Raw genomic sequence first — 26,885 nt, forward strand, 5'->3', positions numbered from 1 at the left:
TTGGAAAGATGGCACCTCCAACAGTGCAGCACTCCCTCAGTACTGCACTGGAGGGTCAGTCTCAATTATGGGCTCGAGAAGATTAAGCGGATGGGATGCAGTCAGTTTACACGGGGAAGCCTTGCTGAACCCAGATAGCTTTTGCGCATTCTGGGCCTTGTATGGGATAATCTAGAATTGTAGAATCTGACAGCACAAAGGAAACCAGTCAGTCCATCATTCCGAAGCTGGGATTTCACAGGAATATGGAATTTGAGCAGAAACTTCTAGTGAAGTAGGCAATGTCTAGTTGGTGTAGCTAGTTCCTTTACTGTAGGAACTGTAGTCATGTAAAAGCCAGACTGGGTAAGGATGGCAGCTTTCTATCCCTAATGGACATCGTGAACCAATTGAGTTTTTACCACAATCCGATCATGATCCCTTTTACTGGCGCCAGCTTTTTATTTCTGAATTTTTTTTAAAAACTGGATTCAAAGTATCGAGCTACCCATGGTGGGGATTTGAAACCAAGCCTCTAGATTATTAGTGCAGGAACATAACTACAAGACTACGGTACTTGGTTTAAACTTTTTATTTTCTGTTCTGGAACCATAGGGTTGTGCTGGTAAGCTTCTGTGTCTTGCCCAAACCTGGTTACTCTGACAATCATGCGATTTACAGGGGGTATGGTAACATAGTTGGGTTTTTTCATTCATTCTGGGAATGTGGGTATCGCTGACTAGGCCAGCATTTATTGCCCGCCCCTAATTACCCTTGAGAAGGTAGGTAGCTATGAGCTGCCTTCTTGAATCACTGGTGTAGGTACATCCACGGTGCTGTTAGGGAGGGAGTTCCAGAATTTTGACCCAGCGACCGTGAAGGAATGGTGATTATAGTTCCAAGTCAGGATGGTGTGACTTTCAGGTGATGGTGTTCCCATGCTACTGGACTAGTAATCTAGAGGCCTGGACTAATGTTCTGGAGATATCAGTTCAAATATTACAATAGCAGCTGGAAGAATTTACATTCAATTAATTAAAATGTAGAATAAAATAACTAGTCTAGGTAGTGGTGATAATGAAACTACGGGATTGTCGTAAGGTGGAGACAGAGGAACATAACAGAAAATAGGAGCGGGAATAGTCATATGGCCACTTGAGTCTGCTGCACCATTCAACTCCCCTCCACTTTACTGTTCTCTCTCCATATCCCTTGATTCTCTTAGTACCCAAGGATCTATCATTCTCTATCTTGACTATACTCAATGACTGAACATTCACTGTTCTCTAGGGTAGAAAATTCCAAAGATTTACAATCCCCCTCAGTGAAGGAATTTCTCCTCATCTCAACCCTAAATGATTGACCCCATTATCCTGTGACTCCGTGTTTTAGACTCTTCAGCCAGAGGAAACGGCCTCTAGCCCGTCAAGCCTCTAAGAAATTTTACATTTCAATTGAATGGTAGAGCAGCCTCGAGGGTCCATTATAACTGACGGCTGCTCATATTTCTTGTGTTCTGGCTGAGAAATCTATCCAAGCCGTTCAATTCAAGCAATATAATCTGTGTATTTTAGGTTCAGCTCGATGAATGCTCAGTTGAAGGAGGAGTACGACGGACTGCAGACCCACACCAAGGAGCTCAAGAGTGCCCTGAACACCACAGAACTGGAGCTGGCAAGGTGGCAAGCTCAGTACCACAACTTAAAGGAGCAGCATCAAAACCTGGACATCTCACACACCAAACTAGACAATCACTGTGAGGTACTGTTGGAAACTTTTTTTTTAAAAAAAGGGCTGGATAAGGAGTCCTGGATTCCATGAGGCTTTTATTAATGAAACCAGCCTCGTGTGTAAAACGTAAGCTCAATGAAAACTCTGCTGCCCACGCTAACTGCCATGAATCCATCACCCCCCCCCCCCCCCCCTCTGCTCACTGACCTACATTGGCTCCCGGTCCAGCAATGCCTCAATTTTAAAATTCTCATCCTTGTTGTGAAATCTCTCCATTGCCTCGTCCCTCCCTATCTCTGTAATCACCTTCAGTCCACACACCCCTCCAGGATATCTGTGCCCGACAGAGGACTGCCCCCGATGCCCCAACCACCCCCAACATGCCTCCTGCCCCCCAATCAACCACCACCACCCTCCCCCCAAACATTGCCTCGCCGGGGCCCAACCGTTCACCCCTGGCAAGACACCAAATACTTACCAGTTGTCCGGGCTCCCTGACACCTTCATTCTTCAGCTGGATTGCAGTCCCAGCAGTGGCCACCGTTCCTGGTGGCGCTGTTGGGGCTATGAGCTGCCGGCCCGCTGATTGGCCGGCAGCTCCATTAGGCGGGTCTTCCTGCCTCAATGAGGTGGCAGTCCCGCTCAAGACAATTGAGGGCCTGGGGACTGTAAAATCCAGTCTGGATTCCCAGGCCTGGCCACCATTCGGTCAGTGGACAGCTCCCCCCCCCACCCCCCCCCCCCCCACCCAGAGTAAAATTCCGGCCAGCAAGTATTGTTTCCACTTGCATGTGGTGGTGCCTTTACTAAACCTTATTTTCAAGTTACAGGAAACAATAAATATCGGCTGATTAGTATGCCTGCGTGCTAGAGCTTGCCCTGGACGATCATCCGCCGACAACTTCTCCATGCACGTCACCAGGTCACTCTGTCCCGATTGCAGTACAGATCTTCTCCTGCTTTGACTTTTAAATTCTTGGCTGCATTGCAATTACTGTGATATCAGCATGTCTGCTGTCTCTGACCACATTCAGCCAAAAGCCAATTTCAGCTCAGCTGATTGGCTTTCAATCATTTCATTGTCTATCGCAGACCAGACTCTACTGACCGCGCCTTTCTTTGTCTCAACACTGATTAAATCAGCCCAGTTCGCTGCAAGTTTCAACCTGTTACCACACCTGTGACTCTCATAGGTTCTTCGGTCTGATGCCTTCTCCAATCTCGATCTTCCACAGTCCATCCCTCCTCGTTGCACGCATGGTTACACCACAGCCGATTTTACACAATACATCTGTTTCAGCATTTGTAAATCATCATGCAATTTCACTTGCCAGCATTTCATGTTCTCCAACAAAAGGGAGGGAACAGTTTTGAATCCTAGTTCACTCAATGATCGAGAGACGGCATTGGGACACATTTAACACTTGGGTACATTGGGGCCTGATCCAAGGGCCCCAGTTAAATACCGGATTAGACGCGCCTGAATTTTTAACACTGAACCAAGCTCTGGAAGCACGTTCAATAGCAAGTTCCTTAATCTTTTCTCATTATGGGAATTCATGATGACCTAGAACCAATTGTTCAGCTCTCCATACCCTCGACAGGCAGTGATTCCTTCCCTATTACAATCATACAGCGCAAAAGGAGGCTATTCAGCCCATCATGCCATGTGCTGGCTCTTTGAAGGAGCAATCCAATTAGTCCCACTCCCCTGTGCTTCCCACATCGTCCTGCAAGTTTTTCCTTTTCATGTATTTATCCAATTCCCTTTTGAAAGTTACTGTTGAATCTATTTCCACCAGACCTTTCAAGCAGTGCATTCCAGTTCATCATAACTTACTGCATTAAAAAAGCTCCTCATCTTAAATCTGTGTCCTCTGACTACCGATCATCCTGCTACTGGTAACATTTTCTCCCTATTTACTCTATTAAACCCCCATCCCAGTTTTGAATACCTCTATTAAATCTCCCCCTAACTTTCTCTGCTCTAAGGAGAATAATCCCAGCTTCTGCAATCTCTCCATATAACTGAGCTCCCTCATCCCTGGTACCTTTCCAGTAAATCTCCTCTGGATATAGCTCAATAGTATCCTTGAGCAGAGCAGACAATGGTTCAGTGTTTAAAAATTCAAGTGCATCTTACCCATTAAATCATCCCTGCATCATCTGGTCCAATCTTTCATCATGCTGCAATAGGGGAACTGAAGCTCCCGGTAAGATCTACATGGAATCATTACTTGGAATGTACAGCACAAAAACAGGCCATTTGGCCCAAATGGGCTATGCTAGTGTTTACGCTCCACATGATTTTAGAAGGGTGCAGTGTCCAATTCTGTGCTCAGTGAAAGTGATCCAGTTCCTTTCCCACTTGACGATTCACACTCTTTTTATTTTTCTTTCACAAAGCTTCTGACCCAGCTGAAGGGAAACCTGGAGGAAGAGAACCATTACTTACTGAGTCAGGTTCAGACGCTGAATCAGCAGATCCAAAACCTCCTTGAGCAGTCCATGGAGAGCAAGGAACACTACCACGAGGAACAGAAGCAGCATATGTGAGTGAAGGGAAAGGGCTGTTTTAGCCAATGGACAATAGTGGTGCCCCTTCTGCCCATTCCTACTGTGCTAGCCTACAACTCCATAGGCTCTATGCTGCTAACTTCAAGCATTTGTTCTTAGAGGTTTCAGCAGAATAGATGCTGAGAGGCCAGAGAGTCTAGAACTTGGGGGTATAGTCTCAGGATAAGGGGTTGGTCATTTAGGACTGAGGCAAGGAGAAATTTCTTCACTGCGAGGATTTTTGGATTTCCCTACCCCAGAGGACTATGGTAGGAAATCAAGGGATATGAGGATACATTAGGACAGTGCAGTTGATGTATAACATCAGCTATTATTAAATAGCGGAGCAGACTCAGGGGCCCTATGGCCTTCTCCTGCTCCTGTTTCATATGTTCTGCTTTGAATGTCAGAGCCACTATCTCTGAATTAGTCATGAGTTGTGGGAGTTATTTAATTCCACAATGTTGGGTTTCAGTGGCTTCCTGCAAGTTCGTCTCAAATGACTATATGTTTATGCTGAGATCAAGTTGAATTTGCTCTCATGGTTTCTTCTAGGTTCAGCTCTTGGTCAGGTTTGCCTCCAATTCCCTTGTGTTTGAATTGGGATGTCTAATATTGGGATCATAGTCATCCATGGTGAAAGGGGAGAGGAGGTTCCTTCAAGTCAGGCCAGATCCTAACCTCACCTGACACTCAACAAGGTCCAATTATATGGTGAACCTGGCTGATGGTCGTTGTCCTCTTGCCCTCCCTAGATGTGCACACATACACCTTTCTCTCATATCCAGGGCTGTTGAGGCTGATTGTAGCATGCCCATCCCTTTTCCTGGGATCGAACTGTGTATCCTTATGGGCTATATGGCTCTGTTACACACTATTCACCTACCGAGCCATCTGCAGTTCCATTTTTGTTCAAGATTCCTTTTTACAGTCCTTAGGTTTTGGGGAGTGGGGGGGTGTAGGCGGTGATTCTGGTCTATTTTTTGAATAAGATAATTCCCTTTCTCTTTTTTTTTCTCCCATCCCCGGCCCCACTCCCCTCTATTCCCCTCCCTCAAACAAGTTAGTGAATTATGATTGGCCAGAAGTGGTGCCTTTGAATGCCCAATGATGCTGGGGGTGTACAAATCTTAAGTGGAAACAAGTGTGTGAAGTTGATGAGGACTCTGGAACTGGGGTTGGGGGTAAGGGGTTGAGGGGGAAAAAGTTAGTGGGCTTTAAGGCAGAGGCCAGAGAGAGTAGAGGTGGACTCTGTTGTCCGTTCCAATGCAGAGGTTCAACATCACGTAGGCGAAGGATGGGGCTGAATCCCTATCAATAGGTTTGTGTAGGATGACTGCTGTGTGTGCATACTGTTGAGTAACAGAAGGCAGTATCAAACCCTGACCTTAATTTGGGAGAAGACAACCTCTTGATATTGGCTAACTGGGCCTCCTACTCACAGCTCTTTTTTTATTCGTTGTTGGGATGTGGGCATCGCTGACTAGTCCAGCATTTATTGCCCATCCCTAATTGCATTACGAAGGTGGTGGTGAGCTGCCTTCTTGAACCGCTACAGTCCATGTGGGGTAGGTACACCCACAGTGCTGTTAGGAAGGGAGTTCCAGGATTTTGACCCAGCGACAGTGAAGGAATGGCAATATAGTTCCAAGTCAGGATGGTGTGTGACTTGGAGGGGAAATTGCAGGTAGTGGTGTTCCATGGGACTGCAGCCCTTATCCTTCTAGTGGTAGAGGTCGTGCGTTTAGAAGGTGCTGTCGAAGGAGGCTTGGTGCATTGCTGCAGTGCATCTTGTAGATGGTACACACTGCAGCCGCTGTGCGTCGGTGGTGGAGGGAGTGAATGTTTGTGGATGGGGTGCCAATCAAAGGGGCTGCTTTGTCCTGCAAAGTGTTGAGCTTCTTGAGTGTTGTTGGAGCTGCACCCATCCAGGCAAGTGGAGAGTATTGCATCACACTCCTGACTTGTGCCTTGGAGATGGTGGACAGGCTTTGGGGAATCAGGAGGTGAGTTACTCCATGCAGGATTCCTAGCCACTGACCTGCTCTTGTAGCTACGGTATTTATATGGCTACTTCAGTTCAGTTTCTCATCAATGGTGACCCCCAAGATGTTGATAGTGGGGGATTCAGCAATGGTAATGCCATTGAATGTCAAGGGGAGATGGTTAGATTCTCTCTTGTTTGAGATGGTCATTGCCTGGTGCAAATGTTACTTGTTCTTTCTGCAGGATATGCAAGGAACTGCACTGCAACCGGAGGAGTTCTCCCACTCTTCTTGCTGTGAAACAAACCTATTAGCTTTAGGGATGGGCTGACTTTAGAGCATGAAGGTTACTGCGATTCCCAATAGCACTCGGTGCATATTCTCAGTCAAGCATTTCATGGAAACAGGGCAAGAGATGAAAAAATGGCTGCCCCAACAGGTATATGAAGCATAAAATTGAGACACAATCACAAAGGCCTTGACTTGGTCTTCATCTCTAAAGAGAGATGGAGACGGTACAGCAAAGCTTCACTAGATTGGTTCCTGGGATGAGAGGGTTGTCCTATGATATAGGCTGAGTAAATTGGGCCTATGCTGTGTCAAATTTAGAAGAATGAGAGGTGATCTCATTGAAACATACAAGATTATGAAGGGACTAGGCATTGAGAGGTTGTTCCCCTTGGCTGGGGAATCTGCACCATGGGGTCTCAGGATAAGGGGTTGATCATTTAGGACTGAGATGAGGAGAAATCTCTTCATTCAAAGTGTTGGAAGTCTTTGGAGTTCTCTACCCCAAAGGGCTGTGGATTCTCCATCATTGAGTATATTTAAGGCTGGGAGAGACAGATTTTTGATCTCTCAGGGAATCGAGGGATATAAGGAGAGGATGGGAAAGTGGAGTTGAGGCAGAAGATCAGCCATGATCATATTGAATGGTGGAGCAGGCTCGTGGGGCCGAATAATCTTCTACTGCTTCTATTTCTTATATTAGGCAGCCCAATGGTATTATCCATGGGAACACCATCACCTCCAAGTTCCTCTCCATGTCACAGACTATCATGACTTGGACATGTATCTGCCATATCCTCATTAGTCATAGAGTCGTACAGCATAGAAACAGGCCCTTCGACCCACCGCGTCCATGCCGACCATAATGCCTATTTATACTAATCCCACCTGCCTGCATATCCCTCTATGCCTTGCTCATTCAAGTTTAGTGTGGGTAAAAATCCTGGAATTCCATGCCTAATGGTACCGTGAGAGCGCTTTCACCACGTGGATGGCGAGGGTTCAGGTAGAAAGTATCTCAGGACAATGTAGGGATGGGCAATAAATGTCAGCATTGCCAGCACTGCCCAAACCCCAAGAATGGATAATAGTAAATTTACAAGTATAGAGCCTCATTAGTGTCTGATATATAACCTTTAGGAATCCAGTACTGATCAGCCATTTTGCATTCATTTCCTTCTTTAGAGACAAATTAAATTCCCTTCGAAGGCAAAAAGAGAAATTGGAAGAGAAGATAATGGACCAGTACAAATTCTACGAGCCAACCCCCAAAAGGTATTGTCTCTTACTTTGCAAATTAAATTCTCATTGAATTGGAGATGGTTAACCACTTATACTATCACATCACTTATAATATTTGCTCCCACTAGGAAGGGATAAACAAAACCATTTTGTGTCTAAAGTGATCGCTGATTTGTGCAATTCCTCTGCAATGAATTATATAGAATTTACGGCACAGAAACAGGCCATTCAGCCCAACTGTTCTGTACTGTGTTTATGCTCCACATGAACCTCCTCCCATCCTGTTTCATCTTATCCTGTCAGCGTATCCTTCTGTTCCTTTCTCCAATACGTGATATCTCGCTTCCCCTTAAATGCAATTATAGTGTTTGCCTCAACTACTCCCTGTGGTAGAGAGTTCCACATTCTATTCACTCTTGGGGTAAGGAAGTTTCTCTTGAATTCCATATTGGATTTAAGCAGGCATGCCTAAATACACATGGCCGATACAGTGAAACTGCGAATGGCTCAGTAAATCAGTTATGGTTCCTTTGATTTCTCTAACTGCTACTTGGATAACTGTGGTCATTCTAGAGCTAATACATGTAAATGAGCACTGACCGATGTTTGGGTGTGTGCATTTATTTTATATTCTATTTATGGCCCTTAGTTTTGAATCCTGCACAAGTGGAAATATTTTCTCTATGTCTACCCTATCAAACCCTCAATAATTGTAAAGCCTTCAATTGGGTCACCCCTCAGTCTTCACTTTTTTAAGAGAAAAGAGCCCCAGTCTATTCAGTCTTTGCTGATAGTTCTGGCATCATTCTTGTAAATCTTTTCTGCACTTTCTCTAGTGCCTCTAATTAAGATACAAGATGGGGCTTTGACACACCTCCCATCGCTCGCTAAATATCTCTGTCATCCCTTTATTCTCGACTGTAACATTACTGCTTTGGTGCATGAACATGGTGAATATTCCAGTTCAATCTTTATTCCATGTTGCAGGAGGTTTCGCACTCGCTCACCTGAGTCAGACGGTTGTGGGTTCAAGCCCCACTCTGGAGACCTGAGCACATATTCCAGACTGATGCACTCAGCGCAGTACTGAAGGAGTGCAGTATAGTCAGAGGTCCCAGCCTACAGATAAGAAATTAAATCAAGACCCCATCTGCCCCCTTGTAAAAGTTCCCATGTACCTTTTGAAGAAGAGCAGGAAAGTTCTCCCCAGTGTCCAATGCACATTCCTCAACTGACATCATTAAAATAGATTACCTGGTTATTATCTTATGGCTGATTGCCCTTATTTCCATATCCTTTGCTTTACCCAACACAAATCTGGATCTCAGTCTTGAAAAATCTAATTTATTCCAGTATCTGCAGCTTTTTAGCGGGAAGAAAGTTCACGGTTTACACCACCCCATTGTGTGGAAAGATTTTCTCGATTTCCTGAATAGTCCTGGCTTTCATTTTAAGATGGTTTCTCCCTTATTCTGGATTCTCCACACCAGAGGAAATAGTTTATGTACTGTATCGATTCCTTTATCATTTTAAACTCCTCGGTCAGATCACCCCCTCAGTATCCTATGCTTAAGGGAGTACAAGTCAAGTTTATGTAACTTATTCTCATAATTTATCCCTGTTACACCCGCTATCATTCTGATCTAATCAATGCTGTACCTGCTGCCAAGGTCAATATATCGTTCCTGAATGCAGTGCTCCAGATACAGTCCGAGTATTTCGAGATTAACCCTATTTTGACTAGTGTGGTGAAAATATAGCATCTGGCCCCAGTATTCAGTCTTAAGGTTGTTGTTGGTTCCTTTGGGCTTTCATTGCATTCAACAACAAAAATGAAAGAAGCACTTTGAAAGTTATGAAGGTCATTTAACATTGACTGTTCTTTGTCACAGGAGGAGCAACTGGGTGGCTGCAAAGGCCCTGGTAAAACTCATGAAACCCAAGAAGGAAGGTGCCAAAGAGCGCCTGAAGCTTGCTGCTGAGGGCCCAGTGCACCAACCAGAGGCGACAGAAGTGGCAGCGGTGCCAGCTCCTCCACGGGCGCAGAGAACGAGTCTCGACAACTCCTCGCTGGGATCCAATTCGCTGGAGGAGAACAGCATGAGTCCGACCAGTAAAGGTAAAGGAGGCTGAGGGAAGTAAACTTTTTCAGCAGGTCTAATCCAGAGCAGCCCAGCAATATGGATTGACCAGACCCAGGAGTTGCTGGTTTGGAACTGTTTCATTGGCTAGTGCTCTCTGACCTTTCAACCACTTGGATAGCGGACTCATTAAGAGTTTGATTACATTGGATTTTATTTTTGATTTGTCCTTTGAATGTGGTCATTGTTTATTGGTCTGTCTCCAACGCCCTTAAAGAGTGATCAACTATGTCATGTGGGACTGGAAACCAAATAGGAGATGTGGAAAGGTTCTCTTTCCAAAAGAGCATTAATCAGATAGTTGAGTTTTTGTGATACAAGAGCCAAAATACTGCGGATGCTGGAAGGCTGAAATAAAAACAGACAGTGCTGGAAATACTCAGCACACCTGGCAACATTTGTGGAGAGAGAAGCAGAGTTAATGTTTCAGGGTCGATGGTCTTCCATCTGAACTGCTAAATTTTTATGATCTGGTAACTTTCGTCGTGATTTTATCTGATGTTGGCCCATAAATTATTAGACGAATGATCAGTAGTCACTGTGGGACTGGATTCTGTGCAAGATGCCAGGGAGGAGAATGGAGCTGGGTTGGGGGATGCTCTGTAGTGTCAGCAGGTCCTGTAGAACCTCTCCACAAGGAGCATTTGCCTTACTGATGCAGGATTGATGTTCGAGGGTGCATTTGCAGTAGATGATAATGTTATGCCAGATCAGTAGCTGAGCCATGCCTGACTGAGGGAGGTACAACTAGTCCTGAGCTTCCAGTAGGGATGTTGATTGCTGTGAATGGGTGTTAAAGGAGCAAAGCAATGCAAGTTGTAGATTGGTAAGGGAATTCTGTCAGGGTGCTCTGGGCTGGAGGTACTTAGTCGTGTATAGTCAGATGTTGTTCCACATTCCGCTGTTTTAACGCACAGCACATCAGTTCAGAAACCTGCATCACAGTTTTATGAGCCTGTGTCCAAGATCCTTTGGGTTGACTGCCCACTATATACAGAAGGTCAAAAACCAGGGGGCATTTGAACATTTCTTGCATCCTGAAATAATGATAAATGTCCAAATTGTAACTTTGTAATTATGCAACGTGGAGCTGAGGAATACATTTCTTCTGAAATATTTTTGACTAGTCCACATTATTCCCTCTACTGTTACAAAACTGCTAAACTGATTTTTTTTTTCTTTCTGTGGTGATTCTAACTTTGTGTGAAGTTAGCTTTGGTGGTGGGGAGTTTAATTGCTGCATGTATTTTCGTTTACATCATGTTTGTTTTAAAGTTTCATCTCTCTTCCTTTTTTTATTCTCTCCCTGCTCCCCCATTTCTTGGGGGGTGGTGTTTTCTTTCTGGTTTTCAATTAAGTGTCCACGCGGAAAAAGTATGCATTTCTGAAGAGTAAGAGCAAAGAGAAACTGAAGGCCAAATCGACACCGGATAACCAACGCCGATTGCTGCCCCTGCGCCTGCGGTTATGGTCGTCCAGTGACATGTCGGACTCCGCTAATGACTCGTTCCCTCAGCTCTCTGAGTGTGGGGATTTCTAACTCCTCTGTCTCTCGTATCTCACCGTCATCTCCATCCAAGGGTAACGCAGACCCAGGCACACAAAAAGACCCTGTCATGGCAGATCATGGGCCACAGTTGCATTTCAGATTGTGACGATGTTGACTCTGATGCTAATCCCAAATATGTAAAACAATTAAAATTAATTTTTAAAAAAAGTTGAGAGACTACATCTGAGACACCTGACGTTTTAATGCTGAGTGTTTTAAAGCAGATTCTTTTCCCCAGCGTTCATGACTGTGCAGCACACTTTAAAAAAAAAAACACTACTTGGGTCTCTGAGCGCCTCGTACGTAAGTAGTAATCTGCTTCTGTGCTGTTATGCATTGCAGCTGTAACTTTTTATTTTGTTTCCAAAGCAAGAATTGAAATTTTAAAACGATCCATTAAAGGGGTGGGGGATGCTTTTTACATTAAAAGTTGCCTCAACTTGGCATTTTTGTAGCAGTGAAACCTGTTTAAACGGACACTGTCAATAAACAGACAGATACAAAACACAGACTCTCTGAGACCACAAACATTCGCAAATTACACACTACAGGCAGCTTACAGTGCACCAGGCCTGTATACAACAAAAAACACAGGGCAAGCATGTCAACACTGGTTGTGTGAAGGAAATGGTTTTTGAACAATGGGGAGCTTTTTACCCAGCATGCACAGCGGCAGAAAAATGGCTCTATCTCTGGGATGGAACACTTGGGCTGGCTTTGATAGAGTGGCATTCTCAGCCGCTGTGAATGCTGGATAAAGAACTTCCCATTGTACTGAGAATTTTTACAACACATAAAGGACCATTTTGAAAATAAGGACAACTGCAAAAAAAAAAGACAGTTGATTCCAGACCCGAATGTCTCTGTAACATACAGGTTTCACTGTATTGAAGTAGTTCTTCCTAAATGCCAGACTGTATTACTCAGCTTAGATGTATGTTTATAAGTGATCAGCTGCAGTGTGACGCATGTTGCCCATAAAGCTGCCTGTCTTGTGCCCTCCTTTCTCCCAAGCCCATCAGTGGATTGTATGTCTGCCTCGGGATTGACTGGGTTTTCCTCGCCAGTCCTGTCGTTTGCAGTCTTCCGCTTTCATTGTATCCTCCTGCGCTTTCTCTACTACCTACTGTGCAGCTTTCCTTTTCAGCAGCTGCGCATGTCTGACAGGAGCCTGTCATTTAACCCCCAGTCAGCTGCTTCTGAGAGAATTTTAATTAAATGCCACCAATTTCTTAGTTGCCTGCTCTACGTTTTCAGCAGATTTAATTGCGTGACAGTGGTATTTGTAGACGGGGCTGTTCCATGTGTCCTCCGGGAAGTAGCCAGCTCCAGATGTCTTTTAAATCATTCATGGGTGTCGCTTGCAAGGCCGACGTTTATCGTCCGTGCCTCGTTGCCCTGAGAAGGTGGTGCTGAGTGGCTGCAGTGAACCTCTGCAGCCCTTGTTCTAAAGGTGCTCCTGCAGTGCTGTCAGGGAGGGAGTTTATCTCAGCGACACTGTAGGGACGGCTGATTATGTTTCCAAACATGGATGGTATGTGCGACTTGGAGGGGAACTTGGAGGTGGTGATGTTCCCATGCACCTGCTGCCTTTGTTCTTCTAGGTGTGGAGGTTGTGAGTAATTAAGTATATGTTGTGCTTTCCAGCCACTTTCTATTAAAGGCGTAATTTTCTGGGGCTCCCCCGATGAGTTTAGTGAGCAGTTCAGCCATGCTTTTTTTTTAAATTCATTCACGGGATGTGGGCATCGCCGGGCAGGCAAGCATTTATTGCCCATCCCTAATTGCCCTTGAGAAGGTGGTGGTGAGCTGCCTTCTTGAACCGCTGCAGTCCATGTGGAGCAGGTACACCCACAGTGCTGTTAGGAAGGGTGTTCCAGGATTTTGACCCAGCAACAGTGAAGGAACGGCGATATAGTTCCAAGTCAGGACGGTGTGTGACTTGGAGGGGAACTTGCAGGTGGTGATGTTCCCATGTATTTGCTGCTCTTGTCCTTCTAGTTGGTAGAGGTCGCGGGTTTGGAAGGTGCTGTCGAAGGAGCCTTGGTGCATTGCTGCAGTGCATCTTGTAGATGGTACACACTGCTGCCACTGTGCGTCGGTGGTAGAGGGAGTGAATGTTTGTAGATGGGGTGCCAATCAAACGGGCCGCTTTGTCCTGGATGGTGTCGAGCTTCTTGAGTGTTGTTGGAGCTGCACCCATCCAGGCAAGTGGAGAGTATTCCATCACACTGATCAAGAAGGTTCCCGGTTTGAACTGAGGCCTGTATTGAGTTAGGTTATCTCTGCCAGGTTGCGTTAGTGAGGGGGTGGTAGTGTTACAACCAGACAGGGAGGGACGGGGCAGAGTCCCACTTCTGATCCCTGCCCAGTGACTGCTACTGGACAAGAGTGTGCAGGCATTGAATGAGGACAAGAGTCGAGCTTTACTGCAAAGCTCCCCATGGTTAATGCACCTGCAGATACTCATTGTCTAAGGTCTTGCCTAAATAAATAGCTACTCAAACAAGGTATCAGAAAGTGACCAGTACTAGTGGAATCATACACCAACAAGTAAAAGAGAGATGTAAAGCTTATTGTCCATTTTCCATGGATCTTTAGTGATCTAAGTCCTTGTCTTGTTGAATCTGCTCACAGCTTCCAGTCCTTGTGTTAATCTGAGTATTGCTGATTGTGCAGAGTAGCTGAACTGGGCTCCAGAAGGGTTTTCATTTATATATTTTCAAACAGAAAGTAATTTCCAGTCCAGGCATTGTGATTGCAAGGATACAGCGATTATTAATATATTGTAAATCTTGCATCTGAACACACTTCCTGTCACCTTTTCCCATCATATATCCTCACGTCCACATTTATAATAGAAATTGCCAGTGTAAACTGGTCACGCTGTAATTACAACCTCCTGCCACTGGAGATGCTACAGTGCGAGATTACATGGGCTGTTACCATGATAAATGCAGTCACGGGAATAAAGATACAATGCGTATGATTATTAGAATGATTTCTACCTGCTTGCTCTGCTCCAGCAATCTCCTGGTCACAAATCCCACTCTAACCCTTCACCTGAAGGCAACATTTTCTTGGAACTTCTCCAGACGGTGCCACAGGAACACCGTGAATTAGGTTTCAGCCGCACTAGAACACCTTTCAGCGTAGTGAGAAATGTAGATAACTAAATTACTTCTTTTGTTAGCTACACGAAATAAACATTAAAGGTTTATTTTATCTATGGGCTAAGCTGCTACTCCTAGTGGTACCAGTAGATGGTGCTGTAGTCCAGGACTTTCATATGTTGAAATTAAAAATCTACATTGGGAAATCAGCAGTGTAGAATTCTAAAATAAAATTATACCACATTTGTCCACCCATTATTCTTTTTCTGTTATTTTAATTTTCTGTCCACTCTTCTGGAGTCTGTCCCAGGCTACTGTGGCTTCACAGTGTGGATATTCTTCATGATTGAGCCCAGTTGGAGAATGTCAGAAAGCTGTTCGACTGTGGGAACATCACCTCCAGATTGATCCTGTTCCCTCAATGTGCACTTTCCAGCCAGAATCACCTTAAACAAACAGGCTGTGTTTTCTCTGTCTCTCCCTCCCCCCCCCCCCCCCCCCATAGCCAGTAACCTTGCCTCATGACCATTTGCATTGGCCGGTATCTCCTCACTGGACAATTGGCCAGGCTCATCTCTAAAGTAATTTAAAATCATTTCAGTTTTTGTTTCTGTGGTGTGAGCACTCCCATATCCTTCTCAAACCCCACCCTTCCCCCACCACCTTCCCCCCCCCCCCCGTCCCTCATCACCACCATCATCTCTCTCTGCCACAGCAGGGGAGGCTCTAGATAAAGCCTACCTCATATTACTCTGCCTCGCTAAGGACTGCTACCATCCAGCAATGCCTTACAGTTCAAATAGCTTTAAATTGTCATTACATCCGGACTGTAGATGATATGGCAACAAAGTTTAGTGACTTGCCCCTTTCTCATTCTCCCTCCCCTACCTCCGTGCTGCCCAACGTACTTCTGTGTAAACCAATAATCTGAATGTTTCCTCACTGATAACAGTAGCATAGTGCTTATGTTACTGGAGTAGTAATCCAGAGACTGGACTAAAAGTCCAGAACGTGTGAGTTCAAATTCACCATGGCAGCTGGGGAGTTTAAATTCAGGTTATTGATAATTCAGGAATAAAAAGCTCGTCTCAGTAATAGTGACCATGAATTGTCATTAAAAATCCGTCTGGTTCAGTAATGTTCCTCAGGGAAAGAACTCTGTCCCTACATGTGACTCCAAACTCGCAGCAATTGTGGTTGACTCTTAACTGAAATAGCTGAGCAAGCCACTCAGGGATGGGCAACAAATGCTGGCCTTGCCAGCGATGCCCACATCCCAAGAATGAATTTTTTTTAAAAAGCCTCTATCATTCTGCCTCCAAGAACAGGGACTTTATTATAATTTCACAGTGAGATGGAGAATGCTGACAGCCTGCACGGAAAACAGGAAATGCACAGGGTCGCTTAGTAACTGTAAAAGACATCTCCAATAATGATCCCACTATCAGAATTGGGGCTCTTTGTAATTGAGGTTGTCAACTCTGCTTGGACATATTCTGGAGATGTCATCACATGACTTCCTGCTGCCAACCATCCTGCCCACCCCCCCCCACCACCCCTCCCCCCAGACACTCGCTATTGGTCGCCCATCCTCGCGGTGCCTTCCCTCGGCCAATCAGAAAGCAAGCAGACTCTTCATCACCCAATTGGATGATTCTTGACCAATTGATGATTCTTGGTCAAGTAACCTTTTATTTTTAAAACTAAAGCAAAATTGATCAAAGAATTTTTCTTTTTAAAACAGAATTATTTTTTTTTAAACGCCTGCTATGATTTTTCTCCCGGGTATTCCTTGCAGCGGCACCTTGAAGATTAATCTTTAATTCCTGGAGACTCCAGTGCAGTCCTGGAGGGTTGGTGACCCTATTTGTACCAAAGGTCCCACCTGAAACATTAACCAGTCTTTCTGTACTGGGTGTTGATCGGCCTGCTGTGCAAGTTCATTCATTCCCTGTTTATTTCTTCGAGGCTGCTAACTTGAATGCGTTGGCTGTTGGTTACCATGTAACTCTGCCTTTTTGCAGTGTCCAAAAGCCACAATGTACAGCTGTGAGTCAATCTTGGTATTGTCACACCTCCTACTAGTTGCCAAGCCTTCAGAGCCTAGTTCAGCTGCTGCGTCTGTGCTTCAAGGTTTTCATCGTCCGTATTCCTCGTGGCATCAGGCGCCCTTTTGGTTGTGAGCAGGTGGATAATAAATTTGCTTGGTTGTTCTTTATTTCCAGCCGCCGGCGATGGCCAGAGGCAGAGAGAACTCTCGGGGAGTGCAGGGCACTCTGCCAGCCCGAGCCCGGAGGGTACCAGTGCTACTCACCGTCGCCGCATGGAGCTGGGATCCATGGCATATTCCACCACTGCCATTCACCTTGCTGCCTCAAACTCCACTCCCACCTTCAGCTACAGGCGGCAAATCAGAACCAAAGGTAAGGATCAAATGGGATTGCATAGAGCTTACAGAAATAGGCCATTCGGCCCAACTGGTCTGTGCTGGTGTTTGTGCTCCATATGGGCCTCCCCCCCCCCCCCCCCCCCAACCCTCTCATCTCACCCCATCAGCATATCTTTCTCTTCATTTCTCCCTCATGTACTTACTCAGCTTCCCCTTAAATACATCTTGTGCTATTCACCTCAGTCACTCCCTGTGGTTGCGAGTTCCACATTCTCACCACAGTCTCGGGGTAAAGAAGTTTCTCCTGAAATCCCTATTGGATTTATTAGGCACTATCTTATATTTATGGCCTGTTGCCTTTGTGTTCCCTCCACAAGTGGAAACACCTCCTCTATGTCTACCCTATCAAACCCTTCGTAGTTGTATAATCTTTGAGTAGATCACCTCTCCGTCTTCTCTTATCTAGAGAAAAGAGCCTGTTCAGTTTCCTGATGGGTATAAACCTCTCCATTCTGGTATCATCCTTGTAATTCTTTTTTGCACCTTCTGCCATGCCTCATTAGGAATTGATCGAGAAGATTGTGGCATGGAAGGGATAGTGTCGGTGTAGATTAAGAGCTGTCTGAAAGTGCTTAACTAGCTTTGCCCTTTACTGCAGCTATGCTGTTTGCCTCCAATACTCCCTGTGGTCGCAAGTTCCACATACTAATCACTCTCTAGACGTGCCTATTTTAATCTTTTCCTGGCCAGTCTCCCATCTTCCACCCATTTTCACCTACAGTGACATCCAGTCCAGCAATTACTCAGTTTTAAAATTTTCATTCCTGTTCTCAAATCCATCCATGGCATCACCCCTCCATATCCCCCCCCCCCCCCAAGCCTACAACCCTCAGAGATATCCGTGCTCCTCCAATTTTGGCCTCATTCGCATCCCCCAATTTTAATTGCTTCACTGTCAGTGGCCGTGCCTTCAGTTACCGAGGTCCTAAGCTCTGGAATTCCCTCCCTAAACCTCTCTGCCTCTCTCGCCTCCTTTAAGATGCTCTTCGAAACCTACCTATTTGACCAAACCTTTGGTCACCTTCAGTGGCTCAGTGTTAAATTTTGTTTGATAGCCTTCCTGTGAAGGACCTTGGGACATTTAACTACATTAAAGATGCTACAAGTTGTTGTTGGGTAAAGACGTTTCTGCTGAATTCCCTACTGGATTTATTAATGGCTATCTTAGAATTATAATCTCCAGTTTTGGACTCCCTACACCAGTGGAAACATCATCTCCAAAGCTCAAGTCACAAAAAAAACCTGACCCACATCCGACGGAACCACATCAGACCCGAGCCCGACCCAGCCCGAGCCCCTCCGTTTTCCCCCCGAGTCCGACCCGACCTGACCACCGCAATGTTCCCTTTACTTACCTTCCGACTCCCAATCTTCAGGAAGCTGCAGCATAAGCGTGATGATCTCATAGAGACGCTCACTGCACAGACTCAGTTTCCTTCTTTGACGTCCCGGACCCGCAGCTCAGGTAAGTTTTTAACTTTTAACACCTGTAATTCTTGCTGTGGGTGTGTCCGACCCCAACCCGACCTGAGCCCAAAGGCCGGAGCCGGAAGAGCGGCCCAACCTGAACCCGACACATGTCATTGGGTTCGAGTCAGGTAGCAGGCCTTTAAGCTCTACGTCAACCCTGTCACACCCTTTCAGATTTTAAAGACTTCTGTTACGACCTGGTGAGAAAGGTGTCTAGGGTTCCCTTTCAGCCTTCACCTGGTCTTACTGTAACAGGGTTTAATTTTAAACACAGTTTTTAGTTCCCCCTTTGGTGTATCCTTGTTCACTGCTTTCCAATTATTCTTTTGGGCCTCCTTATCTCGAGAGACAATGGATACGCGCCTGGAGGTGGTCAGTGGTTTGTGAAGCAGCGCCTGGAGTGGCTATAAAGGCCAATTCTGGAGTGACAGGCTCTTCCACAGGTGCTGCAGAGAAATTTGTTTGTTGGGGCTGTTGCACAGTTGGCTCTCCCCTTGCGCCTCTGTCTTTTTTCCTGCCAACTACTAAGTCTCTTCGACTCGCCACAATTTAGCCCTGTCTTTATGGCTGCCCGCCAGCTCTGGCGAATGCTGGCAACTGACTCCCACGACTTGTGATCAATGTCACACGATTTCATGTCGCGTTTGCAGACGTCTTTATAACGGAGACATGGACGGCCGGTGGGTCTGATACCAGTGGCGAGCTCGCTGTACAATGTGTCTTTGGGGATCCTGCCATCTTCCATGCGGCTCACATGGCCAAGCCACCTCAAGCGCCGCTGACTCAGTAGTGTGTATAAGCTGGGGATGTTGGCCGCTTCAAGGACTTCTGTGTTGGAGATATAGTCCTGCCACCTGATGCCAAGTATTCTCCGAAGGCAGCGAAGATGGAATGAATTGAGACGTCGCTCTTGGCTGGCATACGTTGTCCAGGCCTCGCTGCCGTAGAGCAAGGTACTGAGGACACAGGCCTGATACACTCGGACTTTTGTGTTCCGTGTCAGTGCGCCATTTTCCCACACTCTCTTGGCCAGTCTGAACATAGCAGTGGAAGCCTTACCCATGCGCTTGTTGATTTCTGCATCTAGAGACAGGTTACTGGTGATAGTTGAGCCTAGGTAGGTGAACTCTTGAACCACTTCCAGAGCGTGGTCGCCAATATTGATGGATGGAGCATTTCTGACATCCTGCCCCATGATGTTCGTTTTCTTGAGGCTGATGGTTAGGCCAAATTCATTGCAGGCAGACGCAAACCTGTCGATGAGACTCTGCAGGCATTCTTCAGTGTGAGATGTTAAAGCAGCATCGTCAGCAAAGAGGAGTTCTCTGATGAGGACTTTCCGTACTTTGGACTTCGCTCTTAGACGGGCAAGGTTGAACAACCTGCCCCCTGATCTTGTGTGGAGGAAAATTCCTTCTTCAGAGGATTTGAACGCATGTGAAAGCAGCAGGGAGAAGAAAATCCCAAAAAGTGTGGGTGCGAGAACACAGCCCTGTTTCACACCACTCAGGATAGGAAAGGGCTCTGATGAGGAGCCACCACGTTGAATTGTGCCTTTCATATTGTCATGGAATGAGGTGATGATACTTAGTAGCTTTGGTGGACATCCGATCTTTTCTAGTAGTCTGAAGAGACCACGTCTGCTGACGAGGTCAAAGGCTTTGGTGAGATCAATGAAAGCAATGTAGAGGGGCATCTGTTGTTCACGGCATTTCTCCTGTATCTGACGAAGGGAGAACAGCATGTCAATGGTCGATCTCTCTGCACGAAAGCCACACTGTGCCTCAGGGTAGACGCGCTCGGCCAGCTTCTGGAGCCTGTTCAGAGCGACTCGAGCAAAGACTTTCCCCACTATGCTGAGCAGGGAGATTCCACGGTAGTTGTTGCAGTCACCGCGGTCACCTTTGTTTTTATAGAGGGTGATGATGTTGGCATCACGCATGTCCTGGGGTACTGCTCCCTCGTCCCAGCACAGGCATAGCAGTTCATGTAGTGCTGAGAGTATAGCAGGCTTGGCACTCTTGATTATTTCAGGGGTAATGCTGTCCTTCCCAGGGGCTTTTCCGCTGGCTAGGGAATCAATGGCATCACTGAGTTCCGATTTGGTTGGCTGTATGTCCAGCTCATCCATGACTGGTAGAGGCTGGGCTGCATTGAGGGCAGTCTCAGTGACAGCATTCTCCCTGGAGTACAGTTCTAGGTAGTGCTCAACCCAGCGGTCCATCTGTTTGCGTTGGTCAGTGATTATGTCCCCCGATTTAGATTTGAGGGGGGTGATCTTCTTGATGGTTGGCCCAAGAGCTCTCTTCATGCCATCATACATTCCTCTGATGTTTCCGGTGTCTGAGGCCAGCTGAATATGACTGCATAGGTGTTGCCAGTAGTCATTTGCGCAACGCCTAGCTGTTCTTTGTGCAGTACTTCTGGCTGCTTTAAGTGCTGCGGATGTTAAATCGCTGGGGGCTTTCTTGTAGTTCAAAAGTGCAATGCGCTTAGCGGCTATGACAGGTTCCAGCTCTTCATTATGAGATTGAAACCAGTCTGCATTTCTCTTCGCACTTTTGCCGTAGGTGGTCAAAGCTGACTCATAGATGGCGTCTCTGATGTGGGCCCACTTGGTCTCAGCATCCCCTGTGGGAGTGTTTTGAAGGGCTGTTACAAGTGAATTTAGAAATTTTTGTAACAGCTGTGGGTGAGAAATTCTGCTCGTGTTGATGCGCGGGTGGCCCTTCTGCTTGGAATGATGCAACTTCTTTGGTCTGAGTCTAACCTTGCTGCACACCAGGGAGTGGTCGGTGTCGCAGTCCGCACTGTGGAAGCTGCGTGTGATTTGAACACTGTTTAAGGCGGCTCGCCTTGTGACAATGAGGTCTAGCTGGTGCCAACGACGTGATCTTGGGTGCCTCCATGAAACCTGGTGACAGGGTTTAGTGTGAAAGAACGAGTTGGTGATGCAGAGGTTATGATAGGTACACAACTCAAGCAGTCTCTGCCCGTTCTCATTCATCCTTCCAACGCCATAGCGCCCAAGGCAGGAGGGCCATGAGTCATGGTCGGCCCCAACCCTGGCATTAAAGTCCCCCAGCAGGAATAGGTGTTCGGTGTTGGGGATGCTGCTAATGATGTTATGGAGTTGTTCATAGAACTGGTCTTTAGCTTCAGGTGCGGAACAGAGTGTTGGAGCATAGATGCTGAGTAGGTGTACTGGACCAGAGGTGGTGAGCAGTCGGATGGACAGTATGCGTTCCGAGCCATTTGAGGGAGGCTCTATCATGCTGAGCAAGGAGTTTCTGATGGCGAAGCCCACTCCATGTTGTCTTGGTTCTTCAGGATCCCTGCCCTGCCAGAAGAAGGTGTAGTCTTGCTCTGCTAGAGAGCCACTCTAATTATAAGGCAAAGAAACCAACATAACAGGCTTTCTTAGGTTTAAAGAAGAAACATTGACATTTATTAAACTTAAACTCTAATTCGGTTAATGCCTACGGTTACACACAAACGGACATGGGCAAACCAGCTAGTCACATGACCAACCTGCTGGGCAACTTGAGTTTTTCGAATTTGTATAGTTTGCAACCCATGCGAGCATACATATGCAATACACACATGCAGATAGAGACAGAAAGGAGCAGAAGAAAAATAAAGTGGAAAGGTTTGAAGCAATATCTGAACAGTTGTTATGGTTCTTCGAGCTCACTGTAGAGTCCTTGATTGTAGGTAGATCTTGCTTTTCGTTAGGGCCCAGTATTCTTCTTAAATCTTGTTCGGTGTAGGAGACTTTTCTCTCTTGGGGTTCATGTGCCTTCAGTGGATTCAGAGGCTTGTGAGAAAGAGATGGGAGCAGACAGGAGAGAGATCTTCTCAGTGCAGAAGCAAACAGCTTTCTGCCCAAACTATACAAATTCGAAAAACTCAAGTTGCCCAGCAGGTTGGTCATGTGAATAGCTGGTTTGCCCATGTCCGTTTGTGTGTATTCGGCCACCTTAGCAGTAAACCTGGAATGTGAGCTCCTCCACCTTCGATGTCTGGTGATCAAAAGACCATTGTGGGTTGAATGTCAGGGAAGCGCTACTTTGTCCTTCCAAATGCTGTCTGTTAATATGCAAATATCTTTTCCAGCCACGGCTGATCTGTTTAACAAGTCCTTTCTTCACTCCAGTAACAGTTTAAAATCAATGTCCATGTGGCAAAATTAATGTGCCTCATTCTTGGGAACCTAGCATGCTACCTTTAATAGGTCACACCTCTTTTCTAGAGAAAAGAGCCCCAGCCTGTTCAATCTTTCCAGATGGGCATAAACTCTGGCATCATCTTTTTGCCTTTCACCTTTCCTTCCTAATTAAGAGATAAGAATGGGGTCTGAGGCATCTCCGTGCGAAGCAAAACACTTCCCTCCCATTGGCTTAACAGTGAATAGCCCTTCTAGACAGCAAATAGACAGAGAGGGTTGTGGCATATCAGTGGAGGGGATAGATTTTCTGTTTTGGGCGCAATTGGTGAAACAGGTGCAAGTTTCACTGAAAAGTGCACTTTGTTTGAAGGGTGTTTTTTATTCTGGAGTTGCCACTCAAACTCATTTGCATATCACCAAAAGCAAAATCTCGCATGAACCAGTGCAATTGCGCAGTGTTTTAGAACATAATTTAAAAAAAAATTTTGCTTTGAAAATTTCTGTGTTTGCTGACAATGCAACCACCAGGTGGCGCTGCCGTGTCACATGCACAAATGCAGCCAGTGTCACTAAAACGTCACAGTCTGTGACTTCAGGCAGCTGCCTGGACTAAAGATGGTGCTACTCAAATAATCACACCAAGGCAACGTGACCCAAACACATGGCAGCACACAATGGCTGGAGGGAGAGAGCGAGGGAGTGGAGCGGGTCGGATGGAGGGGAAGAGCGGAGCGGGCCGGGCCGGAGAGAGCAGCGAGGGGGACAGCGGAGCAGCGAGGGGGGGAGCGGAGCAGCTGAAAGAGCGGAGCAGCGAGGGGGGGGGGGGAGCAGAGCGGCCGGAGAGAGCGGAGCAGCGAATGGGGGAGCGGAGCGGCTGAAAGAGCGGAGCAGCGAGGGGGGGAGCGGAGCGGGCGAAAGAGAGGAGCAGCGAGGCGGGGAGTGGAGCGGCCGGAGAGAGCGGATCAGCGAGGGGGGGAGCAGATCGGCTCAAAGATCAGATCAGTGAGTGGGGGAGCGGAGCGGGCGAAAGAGAGGAGCAGCGAGGGGGGGAGCGGAGCGGCAGGAGAGAGCGGAGCAGCGAGGGGGGGAGTGGAGCGGCCGGAGAGAGCGGAGCAGCAAGTGGGGGAGCAGAGCGGGCGAAAGAGAGGAGCAGCGAGGGGGGGAGCAGAGCGGCCGAAAGAGAGGAGCAGGGAGGGGGGGGGAGCAGAGCGGCCGAAAGAGCGGAGCAGCGAGGGGGGGAGCAGAGCGGCCGAAAGAGCGGAGCAGCGAGGGGGGGAGCAGAGCGGCCGGAGAGAGCGGAGCAGCGAATGGGGGAGCGGAGCGGCTGAAAGAGCGGAGCAGTGGGTGGGGGAGCAGAGTGGCTGAAAGAGCAGAGCAGCGAGTGGGGGAGCAGAGCGGCTGAAAGAGCGGAGCAGCGAGTGGGGGAGCAGAGTGGCTGAAAGAACAGAGCAGCGAATGGGGGAGCAGAGCGGAGCAGTGATGGGGGGAGCAGAGTGGCCGGAGGGAGCGGAGCAGCGAGGGGGGGAGCAGAGCGGCTCAAAGAGCAGATCAGCGAGTGGGGGAGCAGAGCGGCCGAAAGAGAGGAGCAGCGAGGGGGGGAGCGGAGCGGCTGAAAGAGCAGAACAGCGAGGGGGGGAGCGGAGCGGCTGAAAGAGCGGAGCAGCGAGTGGGGGAGCGGAGCGGGCGAAAGAGAGGAGCAGCGAGGGGGGGAGCAGAGAGGCTGAAAGAGCGGAGCAGCCAAGGGGGGAGCGGAGCGGCCGAAAGAGAGGAGCAGCGAGGGGGGGAGCGGAGTGGCTGAAAGAGAGGAGCAGCGAGTGGGGGAGCGGAGCGGCCGAAAGAGCGGAGCAGCGAGTGGGGGAGCAGAGCGGCCGAAAGAGCGGAGCAGCGAGTGGGGGAGCGGAGCGGCCGAAAGAGCGGAGCAGCGAGTGGGGGAGAGGAGCAGCGAGTGGGGGAGAGAGGAGCGGCCGAAAGAGAGGAGCAGCGAGTGGGGGAGAGGGAAGCGGCCGAAAGAGCGGAGCAGCGAGTGGGGGAGAGGAGCAGCGAGTGGGGGAGAGAGGAGCGGCCGAAAGAGAGGAGCAGCGAGTGGGGGAGAGGGGAGCGGCCGAAAGAGAGGAGCAACGACGGGGGGAGCGGAGCAGCGAGGGGGGAAGTGGAGCGGCTGAAGGAGCGGAGCAGCGAGTGGGGGAGCGGAGCGGCTGAAAGAGCGGAGCAGCGAGGGGGGGAGCGGAGCGGCTGAAAGAGCGGAGCAGCGAGGGGGGGGGAGAGGAGTGGCTGAAAGAGCGGAGCAGCGAGGGGGGGAGCAGAGCGGCCAAAAGAGAGGAGCAGCGAGGGGGGGAGCGGTGCGGCTGAACGAGCGGAGCAGCGATGGGGGGGAGCAGAGCGGCTGAAAGAGCGGAGCTGCGAGGGGGGGAGCAGAGCGGCCGAAAGAGAGCAGCAGCGAGGGGGGGAGCGGAGCAGCGAGGGGGGGAGCAGAGCGGCCGAAAGAGAGGAGCAGCGAGGGGGGGAGCGGTGTGGCTGCACGAGCGGAGCAGCGACGGGGGGGGGGGAGCGGAGCGGCTGAAAGAGCGGAGCAGTGAGTGCGGGAGCGGAGCGGCCGAAAGAGAGGAGCAGCGAGGGGGGGAGCGGTGCGGCTGAACGAGCGCAGCAGCGACGGTGGGGGGGGGGGGAGCGGAGCGGCTGAAAGAGCGGAGCAGCGAGTGCGGGAGCGGAGCGGCTGAAAGAGAGGAGCAGCGAGGGGGGGAGCGGAGCGGCTGAAAGAGCGGAGCAGCGAGGGGGTGAGCAGAGCGGCCGGAGAGAGCGGAGTAGCGAATGGGGGAGCAGAGTGGCTGAAAGAGCGGAGCAGCTAGTGGGGGAGCGGAGCGGCTGAAAGAGCAGAGCAGCGAGTGGGGGAGCAGCGTGGCTGAAAGAACAGAGCAGCGAATGGGGGAGCAGAGCGGAGCAGTGAGGGGGGGAGCAGAGTGGCCGGAGAGAGCGGAGCAGTGAGGGGGGGAGCAGAGCGGCTCAAAGAGCAGAACAGCGAGGGGGGGAGCGGAGCGGCTGAAAGAGCGGAGCAGCGATGGGGGGGGGGGAGCAGAGCGGCCGAAAGAGAGGAGCAGCGAGGGGGGGAGCGGAGCGGCCGAAAGAGTGGAGCAGCGAGTGGGGGAGCGGAGCAGCCGAAAGAGCGGGGCAGCGAGTGGGGGAGCAGAGCGGCCGAAAGAGCGGAGCAGCGAGTGGGGGAGCGGAGCGGCCGAAAGAGCGGAGCAGCGAGTGGGGGAGAGGAGCGGCCGAAAGAGCGGAGCAGCGAGTGGGGGAGAGAGGAGCGGCCGAAAGAGAGGAGCAGCGAGTGGGGGAGAGGGGAGCGGCCGAAAGAGCGGAGCAGCGAGTGGGGGAGCGGAGCAGCGAGGGGTGGAGCGGAGAGGCCGAAAGAGCGGAGCAGAGAGGGGGGAAGCGGAGCGGCCGAAAGAGAGGAGCAGCGACGGGGGGAGCGGAGCAGCGAGGGGGGAAGCGGAGCGGCCGAAAGAGAGGAGCAGCGAGGGGGGGAGCGGAGCGGCTGAAGGAGCGGAGCAGCGAGGGGGGGAGCGGAGCGGCTGAAAGAGCGGAGCAGCGAGGGGGGGAGCGGAGCGGCTGAAAGAGCGGAGCAGTGAGGGGGGGAGCGAAGCGGCCGAAAGAGCGGAGCAGCGAGGGGGGGAGCGGAGAGGAGCGGCTGAAAGAGAGGAGCAGCCAGCCGGGGAGCGGAGCGGCTGAAAGAGAGGAGCAGCGAGGGGGGTAGCGGAGCGGCTGAAAGAGCGGAGCTGCAAGGGAGGCAGCGGTGCGGCTGCAAGAGCGGAGCTGCGAGGGGGGGAGCAGAGCGGCCGAAAGAGAGCAGCAGCGAGGGGGGGAGCGGAGCAGCGAGGGGGGGAGCAGAGCGGCCGAAAGAGAGGAGCAGCGAGGGGGGGAGCGGTGCGGCTGAACGAGCGGAGCAGCGACGGGGGGGGGGGAGCGGAGCGGCTGAAAGAGCGGAGCAGCGAGTGCGGGAGCGGTGCGGCTGAACGAGCGGAGCAGTGACCGGCGGGGGGAGCGGAGCGGCTGAAAGAGAGGAGCAGTGAGGGGGGGAGCAGAGCGGCCGGAGAGAGTGGAGCAGCGAGGGGGCGAGCGGTGCGGCTGAAAGAGGGGAGCAGTGAGGGGGGGGAGCGGAGCGGCTGAAAGAGAGGAGCAGCGAGGGGGGGAGCAGAGCGGCTGAAAGAACAAAACAAAGA

General features: G+C 49.2%; 1 protein-coding gene across 3 annotated transcripts in view; it reads left to right on the forward strand.

Moving 5' to 3' along the window:
• Positions 1–26,885, forward strand: part of ccdc88c (coiled-coil domain containing 88C) — a 298,794-nt gene that overhangs the window by 236,833 nt on the left and 35,076 nt on the right. For 2 of the 3 annotated variants that reach the window (XM_068038543.1, XM_068038545.1), the window contains 5 exons: positions 1,554–1,740; positions 4,117–4,262; positions 7,725–7,814; positions 9,674–9,900; positions 16,810–17,007. In XM_068038543.1, coding sequence (XP_067894644.1) covers positions 1,554–1,740; positions 4,117–4,262; positions 7,725–7,814; positions 9,674–9,900; positions 16,810–17,007 — 848 coding nt within the window. Of the gene's footprint in view, positions 1–1,553; positions 1,741–4,116; positions 4,263–7,724; positions 7,815–9,673; positions 9,901–11,280; positions 11,678–16,809; positions 17,008–26,885 lie in introns of those variants that run through there. The other variant, XM_068038546.1, reaches the window with a different exon arrangement.

The sequence above is a fragment of the Heterodontus francisci genome, chromosome 9 (genome assembly GCF_036365525.1).
Source record: "Heterodontus francisci isolate sHetFra1 chromosome 9, sHetFra1.hap1, whole genome shotgun sequence".
In the NCBI taxonomy this organism is placed as follows: domain Eukaryota; kingdom Metazoa; phylum Chordata; class Chondrichthyes; order Heterodontiformes; family Heterodontidae; genus Heterodontus; species Heterodontus francisci.